Genomic DNA, 26392 nt, shown 5'->3' on the forward strand with positions numbered 1-26392 from the left:
GATGGCTACTTTCAGCAGGATAATGCGCCATGTCATAAAGCTCGAATCATCTCAGATTGGTTTCTTGAACATGACAATGAGTTTACTGTACTCAAATGGCCTCCTCAGTCACCAGATCTCAATCCAATAGAGCATCTTTGGGATGTGGTGGAACGGGAGATTCGCATCAGGGATGTGCAGCCGACAAATCTGCGCCAACTGTGTGATGCCATCATGTCAATATGGTCCAAAATCTCTGAGGAATGCTTCCAGCACCTTGTTGAATCTCTGCCACGAAGAATTGAGGCAGTTCTGAAGGCAAAAGGGGGTCCAACCCCTTACTAGCATGGTGTACCTAATAAAGTGGCCAGTGAGTGTATGTTGTATAGATAATATTTCATTATATATCCTAATATTCTAATAATTTAACTGATCTGCATATTTCTCCTAAAGATAAAAGCTTTTGGGGTTTTTTTTTTTTTTTTTCTCATGCATTCAGGATCCTGAGGCCTCACAAACATATCACATTACTCGCTCAGCAGCTGCTCATACACTCAGTCACTGTCACTCAGACTGTCACATATTAACTTTAAACCAAATACCTCACATACGAAGGTGTGATGAATACACGTATTTTAACCCAAATTATCCTAATTATCAATGCATTGTAAACTATTTCAATTTAGTCTCTTAATATTTCTTTGAATATTCCCCAAATACACATGACATAAATATATGTATAGCTATACTTGACATTTAGGCCTGGAAAAAAAATTCCATTGCTTTGCAAAAGCTGAGACCCCTTTAAAAATTCTTTCCCTAAGGAACAGGGACATAGTATACTGGTATACTTGTATTATTAGAACAAGGTTCAAATTCCACATGCTGTGGTAGTCATTCGAACCATCAGTGAAGACACACACACAGAACATATTTTAAAATGCAGTTAGTTATTTCCTTTTAAGGGTTAGATATATAAAATCATGCAATTATTGCAACTTCCTGTGTAAATAAAGGCATAAATCCTTGTAAGAGAATTTTTCCCGATTAAGTCCTGCTTTGAAATGAAAATTCTAAGGAAACATAAAAGAGAAGGTTAATATCATATTCATATTCTAAATATTATTACTGATGTAGATTTTAATTTTCATTAAAAAATACAGTTCTACTATTTCTACTTCTACAAACACTCTATATATACTGTATGAATATGTATATATCCACAAACCATAAAACTACAGGATTATACTCTATAAAATAATTACATATAACGCACTAATTGTATAACACTGTTACACAAAATATATATATATAATTACTTTTTCTAGCCAATTCCTAAACCCATACTTATTTCTCTGCAAAAAATATCCTGAAAGGTTCTTGCCATTTTAAAGCTGATAGATTCTTGGAGCAGAGTATTCAGTTTACAGGCCATGATGTCACTCACCACCTGTTTCTGTCTGTCAAATTCGGCCATCTTGGTTACAGAAAGAAGATCAAAACTCATCATTTTTCTTAATTCAATTTGTGTCTTTTCGGTGTTCCTTTGCATCATTCCATATGGCTTATAACAAACATGTGATCTCCTTTGTTCTTCATATATTTGATTTTGGGGAAAACTCATTTTAGAAGGTTTTGCTAATACAGGCTTCTGATAAGATTTTACTCTGCCTGTCTTTACAAAATTAGCACAATTTACTTTCCTTTCACGATTCTCGTGTTTTCTGGCAAAATCAAGGGATTGCGCACATTCAAATAAAGAATCTTTTTGTGACGCAATAACACGAGATGCAGGATTTAGAAACCAAAATTTGCTTACAAAACTCCTTATGAGGGACGGTGTTTTGACATTCTCACTCAGCATTCTATACAAACGTTCATATATGGACATGAACGTAAAAATACATTCCTTCCGACCAATCCTTAATTTTTGAAGAATATCAATATCTGGATGATTTTCATTTGATGAACAAAAAATGAGAATTTTTAATCTGTCTTTATCAGTTAAATTCTCATGTGTTTCACCAGATAACTTTAAAGATGACCTCCTGGAAAAGGTTACAGGGATCCACATTTTGAACAACTGATTCTTCTCCTCGTTAGATAAATCAAATTTATCAACACAACTTTCAAAAACCTCAGAGTTTCTACAAACATGCATTTTGTTGTCATATGCAGGTATTATTTTGCATATCTGTAGCAAACTGTTCCTTCGGATTTGGGCCTGTGAGTCGTCTATTTTTAGTGGTACGTCTTTCCCTTGTACGTCCTCTACGTCAGTTCTGAAGTCTCCTCCTACTTCTCCATCTTGTTCCACGTCTGCAAGGTCACCTTCAATAGCTGCTGCTACTTGTAACTGTTTCTCCACATTACAGTGAATCTCGGGAATATCACTATCCTCTACACAATCATTTTTGGATTTCTCTGACACAGATCTATGAAATATATCTACCATCTGTAGAATATTTTTTAATCTCTCTCTTTCTCTATTGAAGAATTTACAGTCTAACCTCTGATTCTCGAGTTCACACTCGGCATATAAACTTAACCATAGAACTTCTGAATTAGAATTGTCTACAGACTTAAATTTCAATTTACTCTGCTTAGCAAGACAATTAATGACATCCATTTTATCTTACCTTGAAATGTCTCAGCTTGTTCCTTTGATGGACAACGCTGGGCTCTTGTCTTCACACGTCTTGGCTTCAGCACGTCTGGCACTTTTGGCCCTTGTAGTACTTCTCAATCTATCTGGCACTTCTTAGTCCTCACGTCTAGGTTCCGTCTGATTCTTGTGAATAGTGGAATTCCTGACAACTTGCACATATGAGCAAAGTTCAATCCCCCTTGTGGGCAAGTTGAGGGAAATCCGCAAAAAAGTACAAAAATTCAGATCCTGGCTGGCTCGCCAATGTAAAATAATGCTTATCCTGTAAAATACTCAGGACTAGTTACCAGATAAAAATATAGTGGTTTATTTTGGATTCTTCCATCAAAGAAAGGTTATTACAGAAAAACAGGTGAATAAAAATAAGTGAAAGAGAGATTGTCCATTAGATCATAGCAAAAGCAACATGTATTCTTCTTCTCTCCGAGATCCTGAATAGCAAATGGCTGCTGTCTCTCAGTTCGGCTTCTCACATCGCCGTGAAGTAATATACCAGCTGTTATGTCATGTCATGGCCCAACACAGGCGACATCTTCATGTCTGTCTCTCATGATGGTGAGGGAAGAAGACAGCGCCCTCTACAGTTAGCCATGAATTATATACTTCTCTTGAAGCACGTGATCTCGGTATATATGGAGTTTGACATTTACCTCAAGGCTAAACTTAAATATGTAGTGAGCTGACATTTCTACCATGAGCCAAGCTTAAAAATAGCCTATGTCATATAAGCTAAAGCAATCTACAGAACTGGGTGTAATAAGAAATATTTAACGAATTATTAATATTTAACAGCAGAATGAGCTATTCTATGTATATGTAAGAAGATGATAAGTTGTATACATATTTTTTACAGTGTCTACCTTCTGCTGTTGTACATTTTGCTGTGCTGAAGAACAAAGAAAATGCTGTAAGTAATATTTGTAAATGCCTTAACTTTTTTTTTTTTATAATTCAAAGCTAAGTGCACATGGCAGTCGAAACTGCTTCAGGAAAGCCTCGGCGCTCAGTTTCCTGATGCAGCTTCATCAGTGTTATTACCGACATTCTTATGGGGTCTTTTTCGCAATGTTCGCAATGTTATGAAGTGCTGTAGTCACAGATGCTCCTGAGTCATGAAGATGTGCATGCCTCTTCATGAATTGGGCGCATCTGACGAGTGGCTTGCCACATCCGTGTGTTACACCAGAAATCTGACCCCAGACAGGTACTGGAGTGAGAATTTTGATGTATGGAACGCCACAGCTCATTATTAAGTAGACAAGCTGTGACGTCCCACCCTCGTCTTACCCCAGTTCGGCGCATTTGGGCGTGACTGGGAAAAACTTTCATGAAAATTGGTATGTTATTCTGAAGACATTTTGTTATTCTGCACATTATGTATATATTTATTTCTCTTTTAGATCTCTCACTATCAGATTTTATTTGTTTCCACATTTTCAATTACTACTACCTGTCTCATATGGTTTGGATGTAAACTTGCGATTAATCCAACCGCAATAAATGTAAGTAAAGTAGTAAATCTACTATATAATTGTATAATTCTGTCTGTCTGTCTGTAACGTAAATCCCACGTCGCTGATTGGTCGCGCCCGGTCGGCCGCGACCAATCAGCGACCGGCGTAGTTCGCCCGCGAATTGGAGTGGAATTCGAATGACGCACGCCACCGCTACCGTCGGGAGATCTGCGGCGCTAGCCGCTGATCTCCCGACAGTTGCTGCGGGTCATCTTCTGCCGCACGGAGGTCAGCGGTGACGCAGCCGGGAGATGACCGGCGCAGCGCTCAGTGTGCGGATGATACCCAGGGTCTGAAGGAGAGGAGACTCTCCTCCAGGCCCTGGGGACTATAAACCTGTAAAAAATAGAATTAAAATAAAAATAGTGATATACTCACCTTCCGATGGCCCCGAACTCTTTCCCTCCTCCCACCACGCGCCCGGCATCTTCCGGTCCCAGTAATGCTTTGCGCGAAAGACCGCTGATGACGTCGCGTTCTCGCGAGAGTGACGTCATCTCCGGTCCTTCATGCTAAGCATTCCTGAGACCGGTAGATGTCGGGAGCGTGGAGAGGAGATCAGGGGCCATCGGAACGTGAGAATAACCTTTTTTTTCTTTCTTTTTTTTAATTATTTTTTACATTCTATCTTTTACTATTGATGCTGCATAGGCAACATCAATAGTAAAATGGTGATCACAATTGTCAAACACTATGCTTGCCAAGTGTGACCAACCTGTCAATCACATTCCAAGCGATGCTTCAAATCGCTTGGAATGCGCTTGAATTCCGCATGCGAAAATCGCATTGAAAACGCATGCGAATTTGCATGCGTTTTTCCCGCGGCGGGAGTTGCGGAAATGCTGTGGAAATTTCCGCAGCATTTCTGCAACGTGGATACTTAGCCTCAGTGTGACACGCAGCAACGACCAGGCCCCCACTGTGAGATCGCCGATCGTGGTGGATCGTCCAGAACCATCTTTTGAACGTCGGTCTCCCACTGGCCATATTCTAGAATATCTGATGCATTAGAATCGGGCCACCATCTAGTGTATTTATAATCATCAAAAAATTAAGTTGATCGCATAGATATTGATGGTGAAAAATACATATGAAAAAGACCAGTAAAATCCCTTAAATATAGAATTATTGGGAAATAATAGACATCAGATTATGACATGACATTTGTAGTGGTTTCTAATTCAGATTCTTTAAATGGCTCATAAAGGGAACCAGTCAAGTTGAAAATGGTATCTAATCTACAGGCAGGATGTTAGAGCAGGAGAGGCTGATCAGAATGATAGACGTTTTTGTGGGAGTAGGTTCAGTGAAACCTGGATTTTATTCAGTAAAATCCCTAATGATTGTATGCATAGGAGTCCAGTGGGTGGTTTTGATTATGACTATTTTGTGCACAGATAGCTGTCAATTATTGAGTAGGACCACCCGCTGGACTCCTCTGCATTCTAGTTACACACTAACCTACATATCATTCTGCTCCACTGCTTCTCCTCTGTCCATATGCTGTCCAGAAATTGGACTGCATGTGCAACGTTCTGTTTAAGTGCTCTTCTTAATTACAATTGTAAGGCTATGTGCACACGCTGCGGTTTTTGCTGCGGTTCCGCTGTGGTTTTGGCCCGGCGGAACCGCAGCAGTTCCGTAGACATGGTACTTTACCATGTTAGCCTATGGGTTTTCAAAACCGCAGTGCTCATGCTGCGTTTTTTTCCGCGCGGTTTTGCTGCGGTTTTTTTCCCGCAGCATGTCAATTATTTCTGCGGATTCTGCTGCGGTTTCACACCTTTAACATAGTAGAGGTGTGAAACCGCAGGGCAAAACCGCAGGCCAAAACGCAGCAAAACCGCAGGTCACTTTACCTGCGGTTTTACCTGCGTTTCCGCGCTGAAAAAACCGCAGCAGAATCCGCAGCGTGTGCACATAACCTAAGTGCCTCATCCTTTTTTTATAAGTAGTCATAAGAATGTAAAGCCTGTTGTACCAGAATGATTGATTTTCTTTATAGATAAATTTCAATGTGATTCTTCTTATTCTTATGGAAATTTTCATGGCAACAACAGTAATTGTTTCTGCAAGATCAAGTGTAGACTGTTGTTCGGCAAAAAGCGTAAGTACTAATTTTCTTAATCTTGTACATGCAGAAGCTTTCAGCAGGATTCACCCCTATAATCCACCACAAGCACAGCTTCCTAGAAAGGCTTCCTATAAAGCACTTATTATATTAAATCATTCCATCAGTTATGCAAAAAAATAGGTTTAATATCGCCATATTTAAATTAGCTTGACTAGTCACAGGGCTGCACCTCATCCTGGGGCAATCAAGAAGGATCTGCAATTGTCATGCCAAAAGGCTGATGGACAGGAGAGTTCTATCTGTGTTCTTCTGAGACTCATTCAGCAGATTTATGACCACAGACAACAATAAGGGCAGAGACACACTGCCGTATTTCTCAGAATCGCATCATAAAACTCACACTGGCTGTCGGCTCTCCTGACCTGAGCTGGACAGCTGCATAGTAATCCATCACGCTGTCATGCTCAGGTCAGGAGAGGTGCCGGCCAGTCCGTGCAGTGCGATGCGATTATCGCAGGAGAAATACGGCAGTGTGACTCCAGCATAAAGCTGAATGTGTTGGCAAACAAAAACCTGTAAAAGCCAAAATACACGAACTGTGAAAAATTCTTAATGGAACCCAACTGTTCAAGTGATTTCCCCCTCCTCCTTCCTAATATATTTATTTAAATTTTTTTTTAATTACCTATAGGTGAAAAACAGCTTAAAATCACATTTGGTTGCAGTGTAATTTTTTTTATATAGTGATGTTCAAATGCTTTTTATTCTCTAGGGGACTGCCTGTGGAAGTACAAGCAATCTACGCAGTGTACAGTTCCCTGCTCGAACAATTAAGTCCTACTCTGTAAGACAAATCCATTATCATTGGTTGAAAATGTTTGTTTCTTTCCTTACTTTTAATTTAAAAAAGCGCACTGTTTATTCAAGGTATACGCTCTTCAACATTGAAACACCAAGAAGAAAAAGTTGTGGAGTTTTGGAAGTCACAGGATTGATAGACATAATAATAAACTGCAAGTGATGGGAAATGGAAACCAAATTTTCAAAACACTTTGATTCAGTACCAGGTATAAGTGCAATGTTCAGAAATACACACACTTGTTAGTCATGGCTTGTATAAATGAGATTATTAATGATCCGCTGATGGCAGCTTCCTTTGCAATTGTTGACCAATGATGTTCGAGATGTGCTCTATAGGAGATAGGTCCAGAGATACTGCAGATAATTTTATCAGGTTTAGGCAATGTAGGCTGCTTAAATCTGCAGGAGCAACATTCGGCCTGGTGTTGTGTTGAAAAACAGCTCCTGGGACACTTTGGAAAAAATGGCCATACCACTGGTTCCAGAAGAAAGGGGTGTTCTTAAGTTCTATAATTGCTTTAATTAGACAAATGAGTAATGAAAGTATAGCAAGTTTGCAATTGGCTTGCTTTTTCAGCTTCTGTCATACTCTTGCAATTTAACACTTTTGTCTTCTATAGTGCAGAACTCGTTTCTATAGTGCCCGAACTCTAGATCCTGACCAAGCGTGCTCAGTAGCTCCAGAAGTGACGTTAACCCTTAACATCCCAGCTACCTTCTTACAGCCGATTGATTCTTATACATCAATTATCTTCTTGCCTTACTGTTCCTCTTGCAACAACATCAGACCACAGATTTCAGAGCAGGTGTTAATCATGGTTATCCTCCCTGTCCGGAGCTGTATGCATGTTCAAATGTTTTGTTATCTCTGTGTAAACCTTGTGATAGCAGTGTAGACTTAGGGCCCTGTCACACATAGTGACTCACCAGCGTTCCCGACAACGATATCAACATGGCAGGATCGCTGGTGAGTCGCTACATGATCACTGGTGAGCTGTCACACAGACAGCTGCACCAGCGATCAGCACCAGTGACGCCGAGCGCCTGGCCTCACTGTGTACATTAGTTACCAGCGTGCTGATTCAGGGAGCTGGTAACTAAGGTACACATCGGGTTTCTAAGCAGCGCGCGTCACTTAGAAACCCGATGTGTACCTTGGTTACCAGCTCCCTGCATCAGCGCACTGGTAACTAAGGTACACATCGGGTTTCTAAGTGACGCGCACTGCTTAGATACCCAACGTTTACTCTAGTTGCCAGAGTGCTGATCGCTGGTCTTCCGCCTGTCACACGCAGCGATGCGTGCTGGCCAGCGGGAGACCAGCGATCAAAAAAATGTCCTGGCTATTCCAGGACGATCAGCGATAACCGGCAGGGGGGCCGGTCGCTGGTCAGTGTCACACACAGCGATCTTGCTGGTGAGATCGCTGTTGCGTCACAAAAATTGTGAACAAATTGGTAGCTGAGTGCGTTATAGCAGACATTCTGCTGAGCTTTATAATTGCATAATAGTACAGTTTTACTCTTTACCATATGTCATTCATGGAAGGGCGCCCGCTCTGCCAGGAAGTAATGAAACTGCCCTGCTCTCAGCTGGCCAAGAGACAAGTTGAGAATACCCCTTTGATTCATTATGTACTGCAATTGAAATTGGACATCACATATCAAGCATAAGGCTACTTTTCCACAATGAGTATTTAAGCTTTTGATGTTGTAAATTTTTTTGCAGCATTTGTGCTCCTATTAGCTAAATTTTTAAATTGTATTTTTCAGTGCTTTTTACATGTGTCTTTACCTTGTTTGTGACTGTGACTTTTGTCTCTTTTTGGAATGTCCTGGTCTTCATACTTTATTGATGTAGTTGTGTGGATTACATGTGGTTTTTAGTGCATTTCTACAGCAGAAATACACTTAAAACATGTGTTTTTAATGTTTCCTCAGCTAATTCATTGCGGTGGGGAAAATCTGCAAATAAAATTCAGCATAAACATAAGAGAAATTGACATGTTGCAGATTTAAAAAACGCATCACAGTTCAGTTTACACTTTTAAAAAAATTATGTAAATCCCATCTATTGAATAAATCAAAATTAATGATTATGTGCATTTTTTTTTTATAATTTGCAATTGTCTACCGATCCAGTGATTTCCAAAACTCAATGACTTTTCCTTCTTGGTGTTGCAATTTCAATTTTGAGGAGTGCATTTTGTTTAATAATTAAAATGATCTTCTTTACTAATTTGTTATATATTTTTAGTTACAGTTGTTGCCTATTACTGGACATCCCATTCTGAATGCCCCAACTTGCTGAATAAAATAAAGAAATACTTACCTCCCGGAACCATAACACTGCTCCTCTCCGAGTGCTGTGTCCCCTGGCGATTTCATGACTGTTTACGTCACGTGTGCATTGCAGCCGATAAGCAGCAGTGTTCATGTGACATAGTGTTATGATATGGTCAGTGGACACAGCTCTCTAAATGGAGGAATGGCGTTGGTCCAAGAAGTACTGTATGTATGCTTTTAGAATATATATACTGTATATATATTTTGCACATTGGGTGGGGGGACATTCAAAACAGTGTGTCCAGTAGTGGACAATCCCTTTTAAAATAAAATTGTATAGAAATGTACAGTGTCATTAAGATGACCTAGTTTAAACTAACGTTCAAAAGTTTAGGGTCACTTAGAAATTTCCTTATTGTTGAAAGAAAAGCACAGTTTTTTCCAATGAAGTTAACATTAAATGATTCAGAAATATACTCTATACATTGATAATCTGGTAAATGACTATTCTAACTGCAAACATCTGGTTTGTAATGCAATATCTTCAAAGGTGTATAGAGGCCCATTTCCAACAACCATCACTCCAGTGTTCTTATGGTACTATGTGTTTGCTAACTGTTTAAGAATGCTAATGGATGGTTAGAATACCATTGAAAACCCTTGTGCAAATATGTTAGCACAGCTGAAAACAGTTTGGCTGATTAGAGAAGCTATAAACCTGACCTTCCTTTGAGCTAGAGAATCTGGAGCATTACATTTGTTGGTTCCATTAAACTCTCAAAATGGCCAGAAAAAAAGAACTTTCATGTGAAACTCGACAGTTTATTCTTGTTCTTAGAAATGAAGATTATTCCATGTGAGAAATTGCCAAGAAACTGAAGATTTCCTACAACGGTGTGTACTACTCCCTTCAGAGGAGAGCACAAACAGGCTCTAACCAGAGTAGAAAGAGAAGTGGGAGGCCCCGCTGCAAAACTGAGAAACAAGATAAGTACATTAGAGTCTGTAGTTTGAGAAATCGACACCTCACAGGGCCTCAACTGGCAGCATCATTAAAGAGTACACACAAAATGCCAGTGCCAACGCCTACAGTGAAGAGGCGACTCCGGGATGCTGGCCTTCAGGGCAGAGTGGCAAAGAAAGAGCCATACCTGAGACTGGCTAATAAAAGGAAAAGATTAATATTGGGGAAAGAACACATACATTGGACAGAGGAAGATTGGTAAAAAGTGTTATGGACAGACGAATCCAAGTTTGAGGTGTTTGGATCACACAGAAGAACATTTGTGAGACGGAGAACAACTGAAAAGATGCTGGAAGAGTGCCATCTGTCAAGCATAATGTGGAGGTAATGTGATAATCTGAGGTTGCTTTGGTGCTGGTAAAGTGGGAGATTTGTACAAGGTAAAAGGGATTTTGAATAAGGAAGGCTATCACTCCATTTTGCAATGCCATGCCATACCCTGTGGACAACGCTTGACTGGAGCCAATTTCATCCTACAACAGGACAATGACCCAAAGCACACCTCCAAATTATGCAAGACCTATTTAGGGAAGAAGCAGGCAGCTGGTATTCTGTCTGTAATGGAGTGGCCAGCGCAGTCACTAGATCTCAACCCCATTAAGCTGTTGTGGGAGCAGCTTGACCGTATGGTACGCAAAAAGTGCCCTCAAGCCAAACCAACTTGTTGAGGGGCTTCTGGAAGCATGGAGTGAAATTTCTCCAGATTGCCTTAGCAAATTAACTGCTAGAATGCCAAAGGTCTGCAATGCTTTAATTGCTGCAAAGGGAGCATTTTTTGCCGAAAGCAAAGTTTGAAGGAGAAAATTATTATTTCAAATAAAAATCTTTTTTTTTGAACCTTGTGTATGTCTGGACTAGATTTTAAATTCATATGGCAACTCATTTGATTAATAAAAGTATGTGTTTTCATGGAAAACACAAAATTGTCTGGGTGATCCCAAACTTTTGAACAGTAGTGTATATTTTGTGCTCATGTTACAGCACAATTTTTTTATACACCATAAAGGTGTCTGAATCCTTATATTCTTTTTCCAGTGGGTCAGTTTGTTTAATACCTTCCTTTTTTATATTTCCCAGATCGTTGAGGTGGTTATTGGAATTTCTGCTGTGTTTGGAGGTGTTATCGCATTACACATTGATGCTTTAATATATAGTCCTTACTTATATGTCTCAATTTTTTGGGTACTAGCAGCAGTGAGTATATTATTAATAATTTCTCCCTTTTTATATACACACGCTTACATATTTATACCAAAATGAATTAAAATTCAGCATAATCTGTACCACCACGATGTTGGATTTTCTAATGTGTGAACCATCACATATGTCCCTTATAGTTTATCCCTTCCTAGTGGTGCATACACCGTCCAAAGATCATCCTGTTAATGGGCTGTAACCTGTAAGATCTATAGTAGGACAATCATGTTAGTGCTTCCTAATTGTCATTCACTGCCTTTACATAAGCTGATTTATATAGTGAATTTGCATTCATAAGAATGCAAAGTACACATTTGTCAACTGGTCGGTTTGTTTATGCCTGTATAAAAATTATCGACACCATAAAGGCTGCATGGTGGCAAAACAATCAACCCTTGTGTAGTGGCTATTCAATGACCACTCAACTACTTGTATCTAGTCTGCTCTCACTAATGTTCCAAAATCAGTTCATTTAAAAGGTCCCTTAGTCTATGCCAAGTGCCTAACCATGACCAAAAGTGGATAAAAACACATTAAAATCAGGCTGCGCTGCTGGAAACCACTTCTCTAGGTGTGGTTAGTCCAAAGGTTTTTATTGTCACTATCCATTTCTCAGCTGTACTGGCGTCTTTTTCAAGTAAAATCCTTGGAAGGTCACATTGAAAACTGTTAGACCTTTTGATTTTTCATTTCACTCATATATGCTTTTGTACTGTGTAGCCTGAATGTTAGCTCATAATCATGTACAGTGGGGCATGATTATGCCCCACTGTATACTGTGATGACATGAGCAAGTCCATTAATTTCCCTACTTGGCCATGGTTAAGAAAAAGCCTGTGTCGTTCCGTGATTGTAATATGATCGTGCATTCCCTGTGATATATATCTCTTCACTTACGATGTCATTTTATTTATTGATTATCCCATATTACTTTAATCTTTTAGAATTCCTTAAGCTAGTATCATGTATCTCCATTATTATGGTAAAAATGGCATCTTCTGGCAGATAAGTGTCTCTAACACATTATTAAAATTTTTACGTATGTCATGTGAGACTCTACGGCTGAACCTTTTAATACAGTTGTGATTTATTACTGACCTAAAACTTGAACATAGCTTATTATATCAGATCGATGATCGAAATCTAACCTCGCAGTGAACTCCTAAAGTCGTCATGCAGTAAATTGTTTAGTTTTAATTGTTTCCCACTGAAATATGGTAAATATTCTACAGCAGAGGTCCTTAACCTGTAGCTCGGGAGCCCCATGTGACTCTAGGAGACCCATGATGTGTGGCTCGCGGCTGCCTGCCAGCTTGGTGGGTTAGCATTACTTCTAGCAAACTACTATGAAAACGAGCTCTCCAGCTGGTGAATTTTATGAGTAGCCCTGCACAAGAGAACAGATCTCAATGTGTATATTCTGGCCTTGGGTATTTGAAGATAATTTAAGTATGGAAAGCTGGACACTGAATGATGCATCCAGTTTCAAGCACCTTCTCTGACATCAACAGTGTGATGGGAGTGATTGATGCGAGAATACTGAATGGGGGAATTGTGGAAACCTCTGGATCTTAGTATACTGCTTGGGTTTGATTTCTGTGGAAAAGCTTTGGCTGTCATTAAGTGGATGTAGATATCCAACGCGTTTCTGCGGTTGCGACTGCCTTCATAAAAGGTCAAACATTCTGCTTCCCAGAGAGAGTCTGCACAGTGTCGTCAGACGCCTGCAAGTCAGCAGTTTGTTTGAACATGTCCTGGTAGAACAGTAACCGGCCAGCACTATACCAGCACAGTTCATTATTGGCAACATCATTCAAGGCACTTGGAATCTTTCTGCCTACCCAGTGTGGGTTCTTTTTGCCTTCATGGTGGTGCAGGATCCCCCACAGCTAACTGGACGTAACAGCATCTAGGATGGATTATCACCGCAGCATAACACAAACCAGTAAGGAAGCCACTCGGGCTATCCTTTCCTATATTGTTGAAAGTTCTCTGATAATTCTGGTGAGCGTATCTCAGATTTAGTTTTATTTTCAGGTTTTGTAAATTTGTTGAAAAAATGAGGAAGTGCTGCTAAACTGTTTAGCCCTCTAACATCCTAACAAAATAAAATGACATTTTGAAAAATTATGCAGATGTAAAGTAGACCTACAGCTCTGGCAAAAATTAAGAGACCACTGCAAAATTTTCAGTTTGTCTGATTTTTCTCGCTATAGGTATATTTTTGAGTAAAATGTAAATTGCTCCTTTATTCCATAAACTACTGACAATATGTCTCTGAATTTCCAAGCACTAAATTTTGTATTTATTTTCAGAAAACAAGAAATGGTCAAAAGAACAATAAAATGCAGTGCTTACAGACCTCAAATAATGCTAAGAAAACAAGTTCATAATCATTTAGAAGCACCAATACTAATGTTTTAACTCAGGAAGAGTTTAGAAATCAATATTTTGTGGAATAACCATGATTTTTAATCACAGCTTTCATGCGTCTTGGTATGCTTGCCACCAGTCTTTCACACTGCTCCTGGCTCAAAAATTAAAGCAGTTCTTCTTTGTTTGATGGCTTGTGACTATCCATTTTCCTCTTGATTACATTCCAGAGGTTTTCAATGGGGTTCAGGTCTGTAGATAGGGTTTTGATATGGTGGTCTCTTAATTTTTGCCAGAGCTGTGTGTTATGGAAATGTTATGTATTAATTATTTTGTAAAGCATGACTAACTGATTTAAAGATATAACGATCAAAAGTTTGAAAATTGTGGGTCTTTATTTTTTCTTAATTTTCTCCAAAATTGCGATATTTTCACAAATAAATGCAAGTCATATCAAACAAATTTTACCACTATAATGAAGTACAATATCTCATGAAAAAAAACATTCAGAATCACTGGGATCCGTTGAAGCGTTCTAGAGTTATTACCATGTAAAGGAACACGGGTCAGATTTTAAAAATTTGGCCTGGTAATTAAAGGGAACCTGTCACCAGTTTTTGAGCCTATGAACAAATGCCACCACTTTTAACTGCTTCTGTGCTGTATTCCATAAACATGTCTGTCAGCTCCTGACTCCCCCTGTATGCCCCCAAAAATACCATTTGATATGCTCCGCACACTGTATGTAAATAAGAGTGGTCCGGTCCGATGGGCGTCTTTGCTGAGGCGTCCATCCATCCCTCCTCTCTGTTCCTAATCGCATCCTTTCTTTGATTGATGAGATGTGTCATCCACATAACCAACTGAGAGCTTACGTAGTAGCCTCACAGGACCGCGCAGGCGCACTCTGCTCTGCCCTACTGTGAACAGAGCATTAAACAGCACTGTTCAAGCGCATTGCAACGTCATTTGAATGAGGCTACTGCACAGGCGCGAGATCTCGGTTCACCATTCACATCAATCACAACTATGCGCTTGCACATTGCTATTTTATGCTCTGCTCACAGTAGGGCAGAGCAGAGTGCACCTGCGTGGTCCTGTGAGGCTACTGCACAGGCGCGAGCTCTAGGTTTGCTATGTGGATGACGCATCATATCAATCAAAGTAGGAGGACACGATTAGGAGCCACTGCTGTTCGAGACAGATGTCAGCTATGTAACACTGCCGGCATCTTATTTCGTTAAACCTATACTCTTAGCTATCTTTTTCTGTCCCATATCATAGACCGGAGGTGCTCATGCTTAGCTGCAACTCCTTTAAAACTGTGACACAAAACCACACTATTTGTAATCAATGAGGGGCCCAGTAGTGAAATTCCCAGCAATAACCCCTTAGTGAAAGAGCCAATATGGTACTTAATAACCAAGCCAATTTTTACAATTCTAATCCCAACCCTAACTATAATCTCAACTATAACCCTAACCCCAACACCAAACCTAGCCCCAACCCTAAACCTACCCTAGCCTAGCCTCAACCCCAACCCTAACCCTATTGGAAAAATAGAAATAATTTTTTTCTATTTTATTATTTTACCTAAGGTGATGATAAAGGGGGTTCGATTTTCTATTTTTTTTATTTTGATCACTGTGATAGGGTCTATCACAGTGCTCAAAATGAACCAATAGGAAAAATCTCCTATTGTTACCGGGTGCCAGCTGGCAGATCTTGGTGGGCGCACTGTGATTGTGGCCACCTTTTTCTTCCCGGAATAAGACGCCAGGGGGACAGAGCCGGAGGGACGGGGGGACATCAGAGGTACCGGGGGGGCTCCGGGGACCTGATTTCTCTCTCCTCTGATGTGCTAGATCATATCAGAGGAGAGAGAGAGATAAATGGGAAATAGTTTTTTTTTTTTTTTGCGGTCGCCGTTATTCGGTGTGAATAACAGCGATCGCAACCCGAATCATGTTCTCCGGGGTCTCAGTACCTTTAACTGCCGCCGTTAAAAGGTGTATTGGTGGTTACTAGGGGGTTAAACACTTGGAACCTAGACATGTTAATTTTGGAAAAACTCCTGGGCCAGTGGCCACCCCTTGTGGGTATAGTTTCAGCTGCATAGAGAGCTGCACCACATGGTCTCGCCCTTAGTAGGGTATGAAAAGGTTATAGTTCTGTGTGAAGAGCTGCAACAGTTGTCACTAACAGGTAAAGGCCACTCATTCATTACATTAGTCATCTAATCCTGAAATACTTTTCTGCTGTAAGGAAAATGGCATTGTCTGGTAATCTCAGGAACAGCGATTGAAGAAGTTGTCTGTGATTGGCTTTATTGTTTCCTGTGGGAGAAAAAAAGACAAGCAAAGTATACTTAAGATCCCTAATTAACATTAGTTTAATTTCAACCAAACCCACTAATATCAACAGGTTTTGTGACGTTCAGGAGCGGACAACGTCCAAGAGTGGACCCTCTGGGTCGCGGATCTGGAGCCCCTGGGCCGAGCACGCCAGGTGATAACCGAGCCCTATACAGGGATCGTTAGGGGCAGGACCGCAGAGGTCAGAACCGCGACAGCCGGTACCAAGAGGGACGGCTCACAGGAGGTACGGATGAGTGAAAGGTACAGGACTGAGGATAGAATGCAGAACGGGGTAGGAAGTGCAGGTCAAGGTATAGAACGAAGACACGGAGTACAGGACTGGGTGCTGGAGTACTGGACAGAGATACGGAGTACAGGACTGGGCACTGGAGTACCGAATGAAGACACTGAATACAGGACAGAGCACTGGAGTACAGGACGGGGATACGGAGCACAGAACTGGGCACTGGGGTTCAGGACAGAGAAGTACGGGACAGGACACCGAGTACAGGACGGGGCACTGGAGTACAGGACGGGGATTTGAACCACAGAACTGGGCACTGGGGTTCAGGACGGAGAAACAGAGTACGGGACAGGACACCGAGTACAGGACGGGGCACTGGAGTACAGGACGGGGATATGAACCACAGAACTGGGCACTGAGGTACAGGACGGAGATACAGAGTACCAGACGGGAACAAGGCAGGAATAGGAGGAAGGTTACAGGAAGGCTCCTGCAACCCGGCCAGAGCACCGCAGGCAAGGCACACGATAATCAGGCGTCTCCACCATCTTGGAGACGCCTGATATAGCCTGTGCACAGCCCTCATTGGTGGCCTCACAGCTCTGGGCGGGCGCTGCAGGGTTAAGGAACCCTCAGGGCGTGCGCCCGCGCCCTAGAGCGAGTGCACATGGCCCGTCGGCGCCAGGAGGACGGGAGAGAGGAGGAGGCGGAACCAGCGCGAGTGGAGGACGGGTGAGTGCTGGCAGCGGCGGCGGCTACCGCCGCAGCCGTGACAGTACCCCCCCTTTACGTCTCCCCCTCCTGAGGTTGGACAAAAACTTCTTTAAAAGAAGAGGAGCATTAACATTCTCTTTGGGTTCCCAAGACCTCTCCTCAGGACCAAAACCCTTCCAATCGACAAGGAAGAAGGTTCGCCCCCGAACTCTTTTCATGGCCAAAATATCTTTTACTTCAAAGATATCATCGGCCCCTACAGGTTGAGGAACAGGAGGTGGAAGCGGGCGATACCGATTAAGAACAACAGGTTTAAGGAGCGAGACATGGAAGGCGTTAGGAACCCGGAGTGAAGCCGGCAACCTCAATTTGTAAGACACGTTGTTAATGCGTCCAAGAACCTCGAATGGACCAATGTACCGGGGACCCAGTTTGTAAGAAGGCATCCTCAGGCGGATATGCTTAGTTGACAACCAGACTTGGTCACCAGGTTGATATGGCGGAAGGTCCCTGCGTCTCTTGTCTGCATGTTTTTTAATCCGGATGCTGGATTTTTCCAGTGCTTCTCTGGTACCCTCCAGACTTGAGAAAACTCAGAAAAAAGGGCATCCGCAGCGGGAACACCAGAAGGCGAGGAGAGCGGTAGCGGAACACCAGGGTTCTGGCCAGAAACTACAAAGAACGGTGTTTTGGTGGTAGACTCGTTGGGGTGGTTGTTATGGGCGAACTCTGCCCATGGCAGAAGGACACCCAGTTGTCCTGATGGGCGTTGGAAAAATGGCGCAGGTAAGTTGCTAGTACCTGATTGATCCACTTGCCCGTTGGACTGAGGATGATAGGCAGAAGAGAAGTCCAGAGATATCCCCATGAGCTTGCTGAGTGCCCTCCAGAACCGGGAGGTAAATTGGACCCCTCGATCGGAGACAATACGTCGAGGGAGTCCATGCAGCCTGAAGATCTGGTGGATAAAGACCTTGGCTAACTCGGATGCCGTGGGTAAACCAGCCAACGGGATAAAATGGGCCATCTTGGAGAAGCGGTCGACCACCACCAAGATAGTGGTAGATCTAGAAGAGCGAGGTAAATCGGTAATGAAGTCCATACCAATCTGTTGCCAGGGGGCGTCAGGAGGAGGCAGAGGATGAAGCAGGCCAGATGGCAGACCTCTTGGTACTTTGTTCTGGGCACAAGTTGTGCAGGAGGCTACGAAATCTGTCACATCCTGATGAAGAGAAGGCCACCAGTAGTAGCGAGAGAGAAGGCAGAGAGTTTTCTTGACCCCAACGTGGCCCGCAATCTTGGAGGAGTGCCCCCAGTCTAGGATTTCCGACCTCTTACTCAATGGAACGAAGGTCTTGCCTGGTGGAGCGTGGGAGAGCGTCACGGGTGCCACGGTGATCACTTTGGCAGGCTCAATGATATATGAAGGAGCCTCCTCAGACTCTGGTGATTGTAAGGACCTGGATAGGGCGTCCGCCTTGGTATTCCTATCCCCAGACCGAAAACGGAGTTCAAAGTCAAAGCGGGAAAAATACAGCGACCACCTGGCTTGCCTGGAGTTGAGTCTTTGTGTGGACTGAAGGTACGCCAAATTCTTGTGGTCTGTGAAGATTGTGAATGGATGGACTGCCCCTTCCAGAAGATATCGCCACTCTTCCAATGCCATCTTAATGGCCAGTAATTCCCGATCTCCAATAGAATAGATGCATTCTGCGGGGGAAAAGGATTTAGAAAAGAAACCGCAAGGCACCAAGTGACCAGAAGACAACCGCTGAGAGAGGACCGCCCCGGCTCCAACGGAGGATGCATCCACTTCCAAGGTGAAGGGCCTATTAGCTGTCGGCCGATGTAAAATCGGGGCGGAGGCAAAGGATCGCTTCAAGGCAAGGAAAGCCTCTTCGTCCTCTGGTGGCCAGGCATTTGCTTTGAACCCTTTTTGGGTTAGGGCAGAGATGGGCTTGGTCACAGAAGAAAAGTGGGGAATGAACTGCCTGTAATAATTTGCAAAACCCAAGAACCGTTGGATAGCTTTTACTCCGACCGGACGTGGCCATTTGAGTACTGCCGATAGCTTCTCAGGGTCCATCTTCACCCCGCAGTCCGAAATAATGTACCCTAAGAAGGGTAATTAGGTTTGCTCGAACCGGCACTTCTCCAGTTTAGCATAGAGTTGGTTCTCCCGTAGGCGTTGCAGAACCAGTCGAACACTCCTCCGGTGGGTGGATAAATCAGGTGAGAAAATGAGGATGTCATCAAGATACACAACGACACAGGAGTATAGTAGGTCTCTGAAGATTTCGTTAACGAACTCCTGGAAAACCGCCGGGGCATTGCAGAGACCGAAAGGCATAACCAAATACTCGTAATGGCCGTCCCGAGTATTGAACGCCGTCTTCCACTCGTCCCCGGCACGGATTCGGATCAAGTTATAGGCTCCTCGCAGATCCAACTTGGTGAAGACCCGGGATCCTCTCAGACGGTCAAAGAGCTCAGGGATCAGTGGAAGAGGATACCTATTTTTGACCGTAATGCTGTTAAGACCTCGGTAATCAATGCATGGTCGAAGGGATCCGTCTTTCTTCCGGACAAAAAAGAACCCTGCTCCGGCAGGGGATGATGACTTCCGAATGAACCCTCGAGCCAAGTTCTCCTGAATGTAGTCTGACATGGCCGTGGTCTCTGCTGGAGATAATGGATAAGTTCTCCCCCTGGGGGGATTAGCTCCTGAAATCAGCTCAATTGGGCAATCAAAGGATCGGTGCGGCGGTAGGGTCTCTGCCTCCTTCTTACTGAAGACATCGGCGTAAGAGTGGTAAGCCGAGGGAAGCCCCGGGAGATCGAGAGGAGCATGCCGAGGTCCAGGACGAGGTACCGATAGTAAACAATTCTCCTGACAGGAGTGTCCCCAGCGTAGAATCTCCCAGGAACGCCAGTCCAGAACAGGCTCATGAGAACGTAACCATGGTAGGCCGAGAAGCACGGCATGGGACAGATTAGGCAGGACATAAAAAGCGATCTTTTCCCGGTGAAGAGCTCCAACTTGTAGTTCCACTTCGACAGTGGCCATGGTGATGGGTTCTGGTAGCGGTTTGCCATCCACGGAGGCGATAGTGCGAGGATTTTCCAGAGTCACCACCGGAATTCGGAACTGGTCCACTTCCCTAAGCCGGATGAAATTACCTGCCGCACCCGAGTCCACATACGCCTCCACAGATCTACACTCCCGACCTGCAACAATTAGAACAGAAATGGTAAGGGGCAGAGAGGAATCGGTATCACCTAGGGAGGCCTCTCCTACCTGGCCTAGGTGGAAGCGTTTCCCGGCTTCACTGGGCAAGAACGCACAAAATGATTGGCCCCGCCGCAGTAAAGGCACAACCCTTGCGTCCTTCTCTCCCGGCGTTGCTGCTCGGTCAACTTTACACCGTCCACCTGCATGTGCTCCGGGTCGGAGCTACTAGGAGAGGCCGGAGAGCGGGGAATAGGCGCTTGGTATAGCCTAAAGGGTCTCCTCTCCCTAACTGACTCCCGAGAGCGTTCTTGAAACCGTAAGTCAATACGGGTGGCTAGGGATATGAGATCCTCCAGGGTGGTAGGAGTATCTCGCCCGGCAAGCTCATCTTTTATTTTGCCTGAGAGTCCCCTCCAAAAGGCCCCAACCAAAGCCTCATTATTCCACCCCAGCTCCGAGGACAGCGTGCGGAAGCGAATGGCATACTGTCCTACGGTGAGAGGACCCTGACGGAGATTGAAAAGAGCCTCGGTGGTGGAAGCCACGCGTCCAGGCTCATCAAATACCTTGCGGAAGGTGTCGAGAAAGTTCTGTATGTTAGACACCACGGGGTCATCTCTCTCCCATAAGGGATTGACCCAAGCCAAGGCCTCCCCTTCAAGATGGGACACAATAAATGCCACTTTGGCTCGATCAGAGGGGTATTGCTGAGGCAGGAGCTCAAAGTGCAACCGACACTGATTCAAGAACCCCCGACACAACTTGGGGTCTCCGCTGAATCTGGGAGGTTTTCCCAAGCGGGGTGGTGGGTAAGATACTGGATCCCGTGGTTGAGCTGAAGCGGCTGCAGCAGACTGCAGGGACAGAAGGCGATCATCCACGGATGCCATATAGCTCAGAATATGGGACTGGGCGTCACGCTGCTGCGCGAGCTCCTGCTGGAGCCCAACTAGCAACGGGGCATTCCCTGGGTCAGCAGTTTGTAAGGCGGAGAGACGAGTATCCATGGATTTCATGAAGGACATTATTCTAGTCTGGTTCTCACGTAAAAAGAGCAACTCTTTTTGTGTGGCCGCCGAGGCACTAGCGGGGTCCATGGCCTGATTATACTGTGACGTTCAGGAGCGGACAACGTCCAAGAGTGGACCCTCTGGGTCGCGGATCTGGAGCACCTGGGCCGAGCACGCCAGGTGATAACCGACCCCTATACAGGGATCGTTAGGGGCAGGACCGTAGAGGTCAGAACCGCGACAGCCGGTACCAAGAGGGACGGCTCACAGGAGGTACGGATGAGTGAAAGGTACAGGACTGAGGATAGAATGCAGAACGGGGTAGGAAGTGCAGGTCAAGGTATAGAACGGAGACACGGAGTACAGGACTGGGTGCTGGAGTACTGGACAGAGATACGGAGTACAGGACTGGGCACTGGAGTACCGAGTGAAGACACTGAGTACAGGACAGAGCACTGGAGTACAGGACGGGGATACGGAGCACAGAACTGGGCACTGGGGTTCAGGACGGAGAAACAGAGTACGGGACAGGACACCGAGTACAGGACGGGGCACTGGAGTACAGGACGGGGATATGAACCACAGAACTGGGCACTGGGGTTCAGGACGGAGAAACAGAGTACGGGACAGGACACCGAGTACAGGACGGGGCACTGGAGTACAGGACGGGGATATGAACCACAGAACTGGGCACTGAGGTACAGGACGGAGATACAGAGTACCAGACGGGAACAAGGCAGGAATAGGAGGAAGGTTACAGGAAGGCTCCTGCAACCCGGCCAGAGCACCGCAGGCAAGGCACACGATAATCAGGCGTCTCCACCATCTTGGAGATGCCAGATATAGCCTGTGCACAGCCCTCATTGGTGGCCTCACAGCTCTGGGCGGGCGCTGCAGGGTTAAGGAACCCTCAGGGCGCGCGCCCGCGCCCTAGAGCAAGTGCACATGGCCCGTCGGCGCCAGGAGGACGGGAGAGAGGAGGAGGCGGAACCAGCGCGAGGGGAGGACGGGTGAGTGCTGGCAGCGGCGGGCCCCGCCACTGCTGGAGCAGCGGCGGCTACCGCCGCAGCCGTGACAGGTTTCGTAGACAGTCTAATGTGTTATGAATGGGTCACCGAGGAGAAAAAAGCAAAACAAGCTAAGTCACAGAAAACCAGAGAGGTTGGTAACTATGCAGATTGCAGATCCCTGATCCTACCACACAACTAGCAGCAGCCGTGGAGCGTACCTACGATGTTCCTAGACGCTTCGTCACAGCCGGAGGACTAAATAAGCCTGAAGCATGAAAAGGGGAAAACTAACTGCCCCAGAGCAGACCCCAAAGGAATAGATAGCCCCCACAGCACTCTGAAATATTCTGAGACAGAGCAAAAAGAGACCAAACTAGTAAGGGACAAAAAGCAAATTGGCAAAATACTGATAAATAAGAGTGGAAATTCAGCACAGCCCCCAGCCGGGGCTGGCTGACCACACAAAAAACTGAATAGACCAACAAAATCAAGTGTGAACATTAGCAGAAAAACTTAGCTTTAGATGACTGGAACAGAGCTGAAAACCAAGAGCTGACAAGCCAGAAGGAATCACCAGCAACTGAATAGGGCGTTGGCTGTCTTAAATCCAATCTGAGACTCCTGAGGTCCAATCGTCATCCTCATTCTCAGGTGGCAGATCTCCACCGATCAAATCAGCCTCACTACCTCCTGTTACCACCAGAGGGAGTCTGGAAGGAGAACTCACAACTGGAGAACCAGAGAATGAACTCGCAACACTAATGTATATGGGGGCTCTTGTCAACTGATCATCTGGAAAGATGTCAATCTGACCTGTTCATTTTCAGACTGACGCTCGCATTGTTCCCCTGGAGCAATTGTGTATGGAAGAGTTGGCTGAGATGGCTGCTGGCCGAATGATAGGCACAAGCATCATTCGGATGAGTGCTATCTAATGTGCTTTGCCAGCTTTAGTTATTTTGCATATTAATTATTTGGTTTGATCTTAGTCTTTACTTTCTTAAATATTGCAATTATGAGACCCACTAGATGTCAGTACAAATCAAGAAAATGGAAGGGTGTACTGAATAACAATGATCTCATCTTAAGGTGCCCAGCTAATACACATTAGTTTAATGTTAGTTGATCCTGACAATTCTGGCCAGCAAACCATCTGAAGCTGGGTGTATATAATTTTGTGATATATACTGGGAAAGCGCCCAACATTCCTATCAGATCCTATAGCTAAATGTATCTATAGGATAAATTAAGTAGGAGCAAAACGAGCGTCCATATGACCACTGGCTGACTGGTATACATGAGTATATTGCAAAATAAAGTTTGACATGACACAATAAAGCTAGTTTCACACTAGCGTTTTTGAGCGCAGCGACGGCCTGCGCACGGCCGCCGCTAAGCCCCGCCCCCTGCCGCGCCTCCGCCGGTAGCTCCGCCTACCGGCGCATGGCGCTGCATGCGTCCTGCATCCCCTATCTTTATCACTGGGGGTGCAGGCCGTGCGCAGTATGCGTTTGGCGGCGCATGCGTCCTTTTGACGGTGCGTCGACCTGCGTCAAACGCAACCTGCTGCAGTTTGGTTGCGCTCGTCGCACCGTCAAAAAGGCGCATGCGTCGCCAAACGCATACTGCGCACGGCCTGCGCCCCCAGTGACAAAGAAAGGGGACGCAGGACGCATGCAGCGTCATGCTCCGGTAGGGGGAGCTACCGGCGGAGGCGTGGCAGGGGGCGGGTCTTAGCGGCGGCCGTGCGCAGGCCGTCGCTGCGCTCAAAAGCGCTAGTGTGAAACTAGCCTAACACTTCCTGACAGTGGCTGTAGGCACCATAGCCACAGACATACCTAAAAAAAAATTTCTAGCTTCAGTCCGTATAATTTTCAGTGTCCCCAGTGAGCATCTATTATTCACTATCCTCCACAACAGTACAGCCTTTACAGGTGTGTGAAAAAGTGTCCCCTTCTTGATTTCCTATTCTTTTGCATGTATGTCGCACTTAAATGTTTCACATCACCAAACAAATTTAAATATTAGACAAAGATTAGGCTGCTTTCACATATCAGTTTTTTTGTGTCAGTCACAATCCGTTGCAGATTGTGAAAAACTAATACGACGGATCCGTTTTTTCGCCGGATCGGATAGCCGGATCCGTAAAAAAAAAGGTTGCATCCGTTTTTTTATCCGTTTCTAATGTTTTTTGATGGATCCGTTTTTAAAAATGCCCACAGACAGATATCTGTGAATATATCCATAGATATATATCTATCTTTTGATATATCTATGGATAGATATAGATAGATAAATAATAGCCAGAGGGGGAAAGCCGACGGCCGGGGGCCAATATTTGTAGCCTGGGAAGGGGGTAATACCCATAGCCCCTTCCCAGGCTATCAATATCAGCCCGCAGCTTTCTGCATAGCCTTTACTTGCTATTAAAATAGGGGGGCCCCCAAAAAATGACGTTGGGTCCCCAGAAAGGCTACGCAGACAGCTGCGGGCTAATATTCATAGCCTAGGAAGGGGTCATGGATATTGGCTCCTTCTGGCTACAAATACCAGCCCGCAGTTGCCCCAGAAATGGCGCATCTCCAAGATGCGCCAATTCTGGCACTTAGCCCCTCTCTTCCCACTGCCATGTAGCTGTTGCATATGGGGTAATAAGTGGTTAATGTCACCTTGCTATTGTAAGGTGACATTAAGCCCGGTTAATAATGGAGAGGCGTCAATAAGACGCCTATCCATTGTTAATCATATATTAATAAAGGGTTAAAAACACACACACATAAGAATAAAGTATTTTAATGAAATAAAACAACACATTTTTTCATAATTTTTATTACACGCCTATCCATTTGAAGCCCTCGATCACCTGCAAAAAAAATAAAAAAACAAACCAACAATATACTCCCTGTCCGACGTAATCCTATAAATAGCGATTGTCCCACGATGATCTGCCCTATAGAGCTGTCACATCAGCAGATGTGACCTCTCGGTAGGCCTCCGATGACACACTGATGGGAGATAACCCTCCAGCAGCTTGTCATTGGAGATAAGCCTTTCACTTTACGGCACTACAGCATGAGAAAATTCTCACGCTGTAGTGCCGCAAAGAGACAGTTGTACTCAGGTGACCTGTATCACTGGAGCCCCAGGAGAACAGTTGCATCAGCTGAAGTGATAGCTCTACACGGGAGATTGTCGTGGGTCAATCGTATTAATTGGATTACGTCGTACTGGGAGTGTATTGTTGGTTTATTATTTTAATTTTTTTCAGGTGACCAAGGGCTTCGGGGATTAGCAGAATATGGTGAGTATGAACTATATATATGTGTGTGTGTTTTTTTTTTTTTTTTACATTCAACACATAAGTCGGATGATGGGACTACTACTGTCCCATCATTGGCTAATGTGTCAATCACTGTCAGTGTAGCAGGCATCGCCCGATGGGACTTGTAGTCCCATCGGACGATGCCTGCATACACAAACACACACACCCGCATACCCCCGCACAAGCCCACACAGACCCCTGCACAGCCCCGCATATCCCCGCACAGCCCCGCATACCCCCACACAGACCCCCACACAGCCTCGCATACCCCTGCACAGACCTCCTATACCTCTGCACAGCCCCGCATACCCACGCGCATATCCCCGCACAGCCCCACATACCTCCGCACAGGCCCGCCACATACACACACACATAGCCTGCACACACCATACAGGCACACAGTGTCGGTGCATGCGCAGTTAAAAAGAAACAGAATATGTCACCGGATTCCATCATTTGTCGGACAGCAATGGATCTGTCGCCCATAGGCTTCCATTCTAGCAAAAATCAGACAGCAACAGATCCGTC

General features: G+C 44.4%; 1 protein-coding gene across 6 annotated transcripts in view; it reads left to right on the forward strand.

Annotated features, from left to right (window-relative positions):
* Positions 1 to 26392, forward strand: part of MLC1 (modulator of VRAC current 1) — a 130471-nt gene that overhangs the window by 65562 nt on the left and 38517 nt on the right. For 5 of the 6 annotated variants that reach the window (XM_073573469.1, XM_073573466.1, XM_073573465.1 and 2 more), the window contains 5 exons: positions 3501 to 3554; positions 4048 to 4149; positions 6167 to 6268; positions 7008 to 7079; positions 11483 to 11599. In XM_073573469.1, the coding sequence (XP_073429570.1) occupies positions 3501 to 3554; positions 4048 to 4149; positions 6167 to 6268; positions 7008 to 7079; positions 11483 to 11599 (447 nt within the window). The remainder of the gene's footprint in view (positions 1 to 3500; positions 3555 to 4047; positions 4150 to 6166; positions 6269 to 7007; positions 7080 to 11482; positions 11600 to 26392) is intronic. The other variant, XM_073573468.1, reaches the window with a different exon arrangement.

The sequence above is a fragment of the Dendrobates tinctorius genome, unplaced genomic scaffold, assembly GCF_039654945.1.
Source record: "Dendrobates tinctorius isolate UK_male_01 unplaced genomic scaffold, ASM3965494v1 ptg000035l, whole genome shotgun sequence".
Taxonomy (NCBI): Eukaryota; Metazoa; Chordata; class Amphibia; order Anura; family Dendrobatidae; genus Dendrobates; species Dendrobates tinctorius.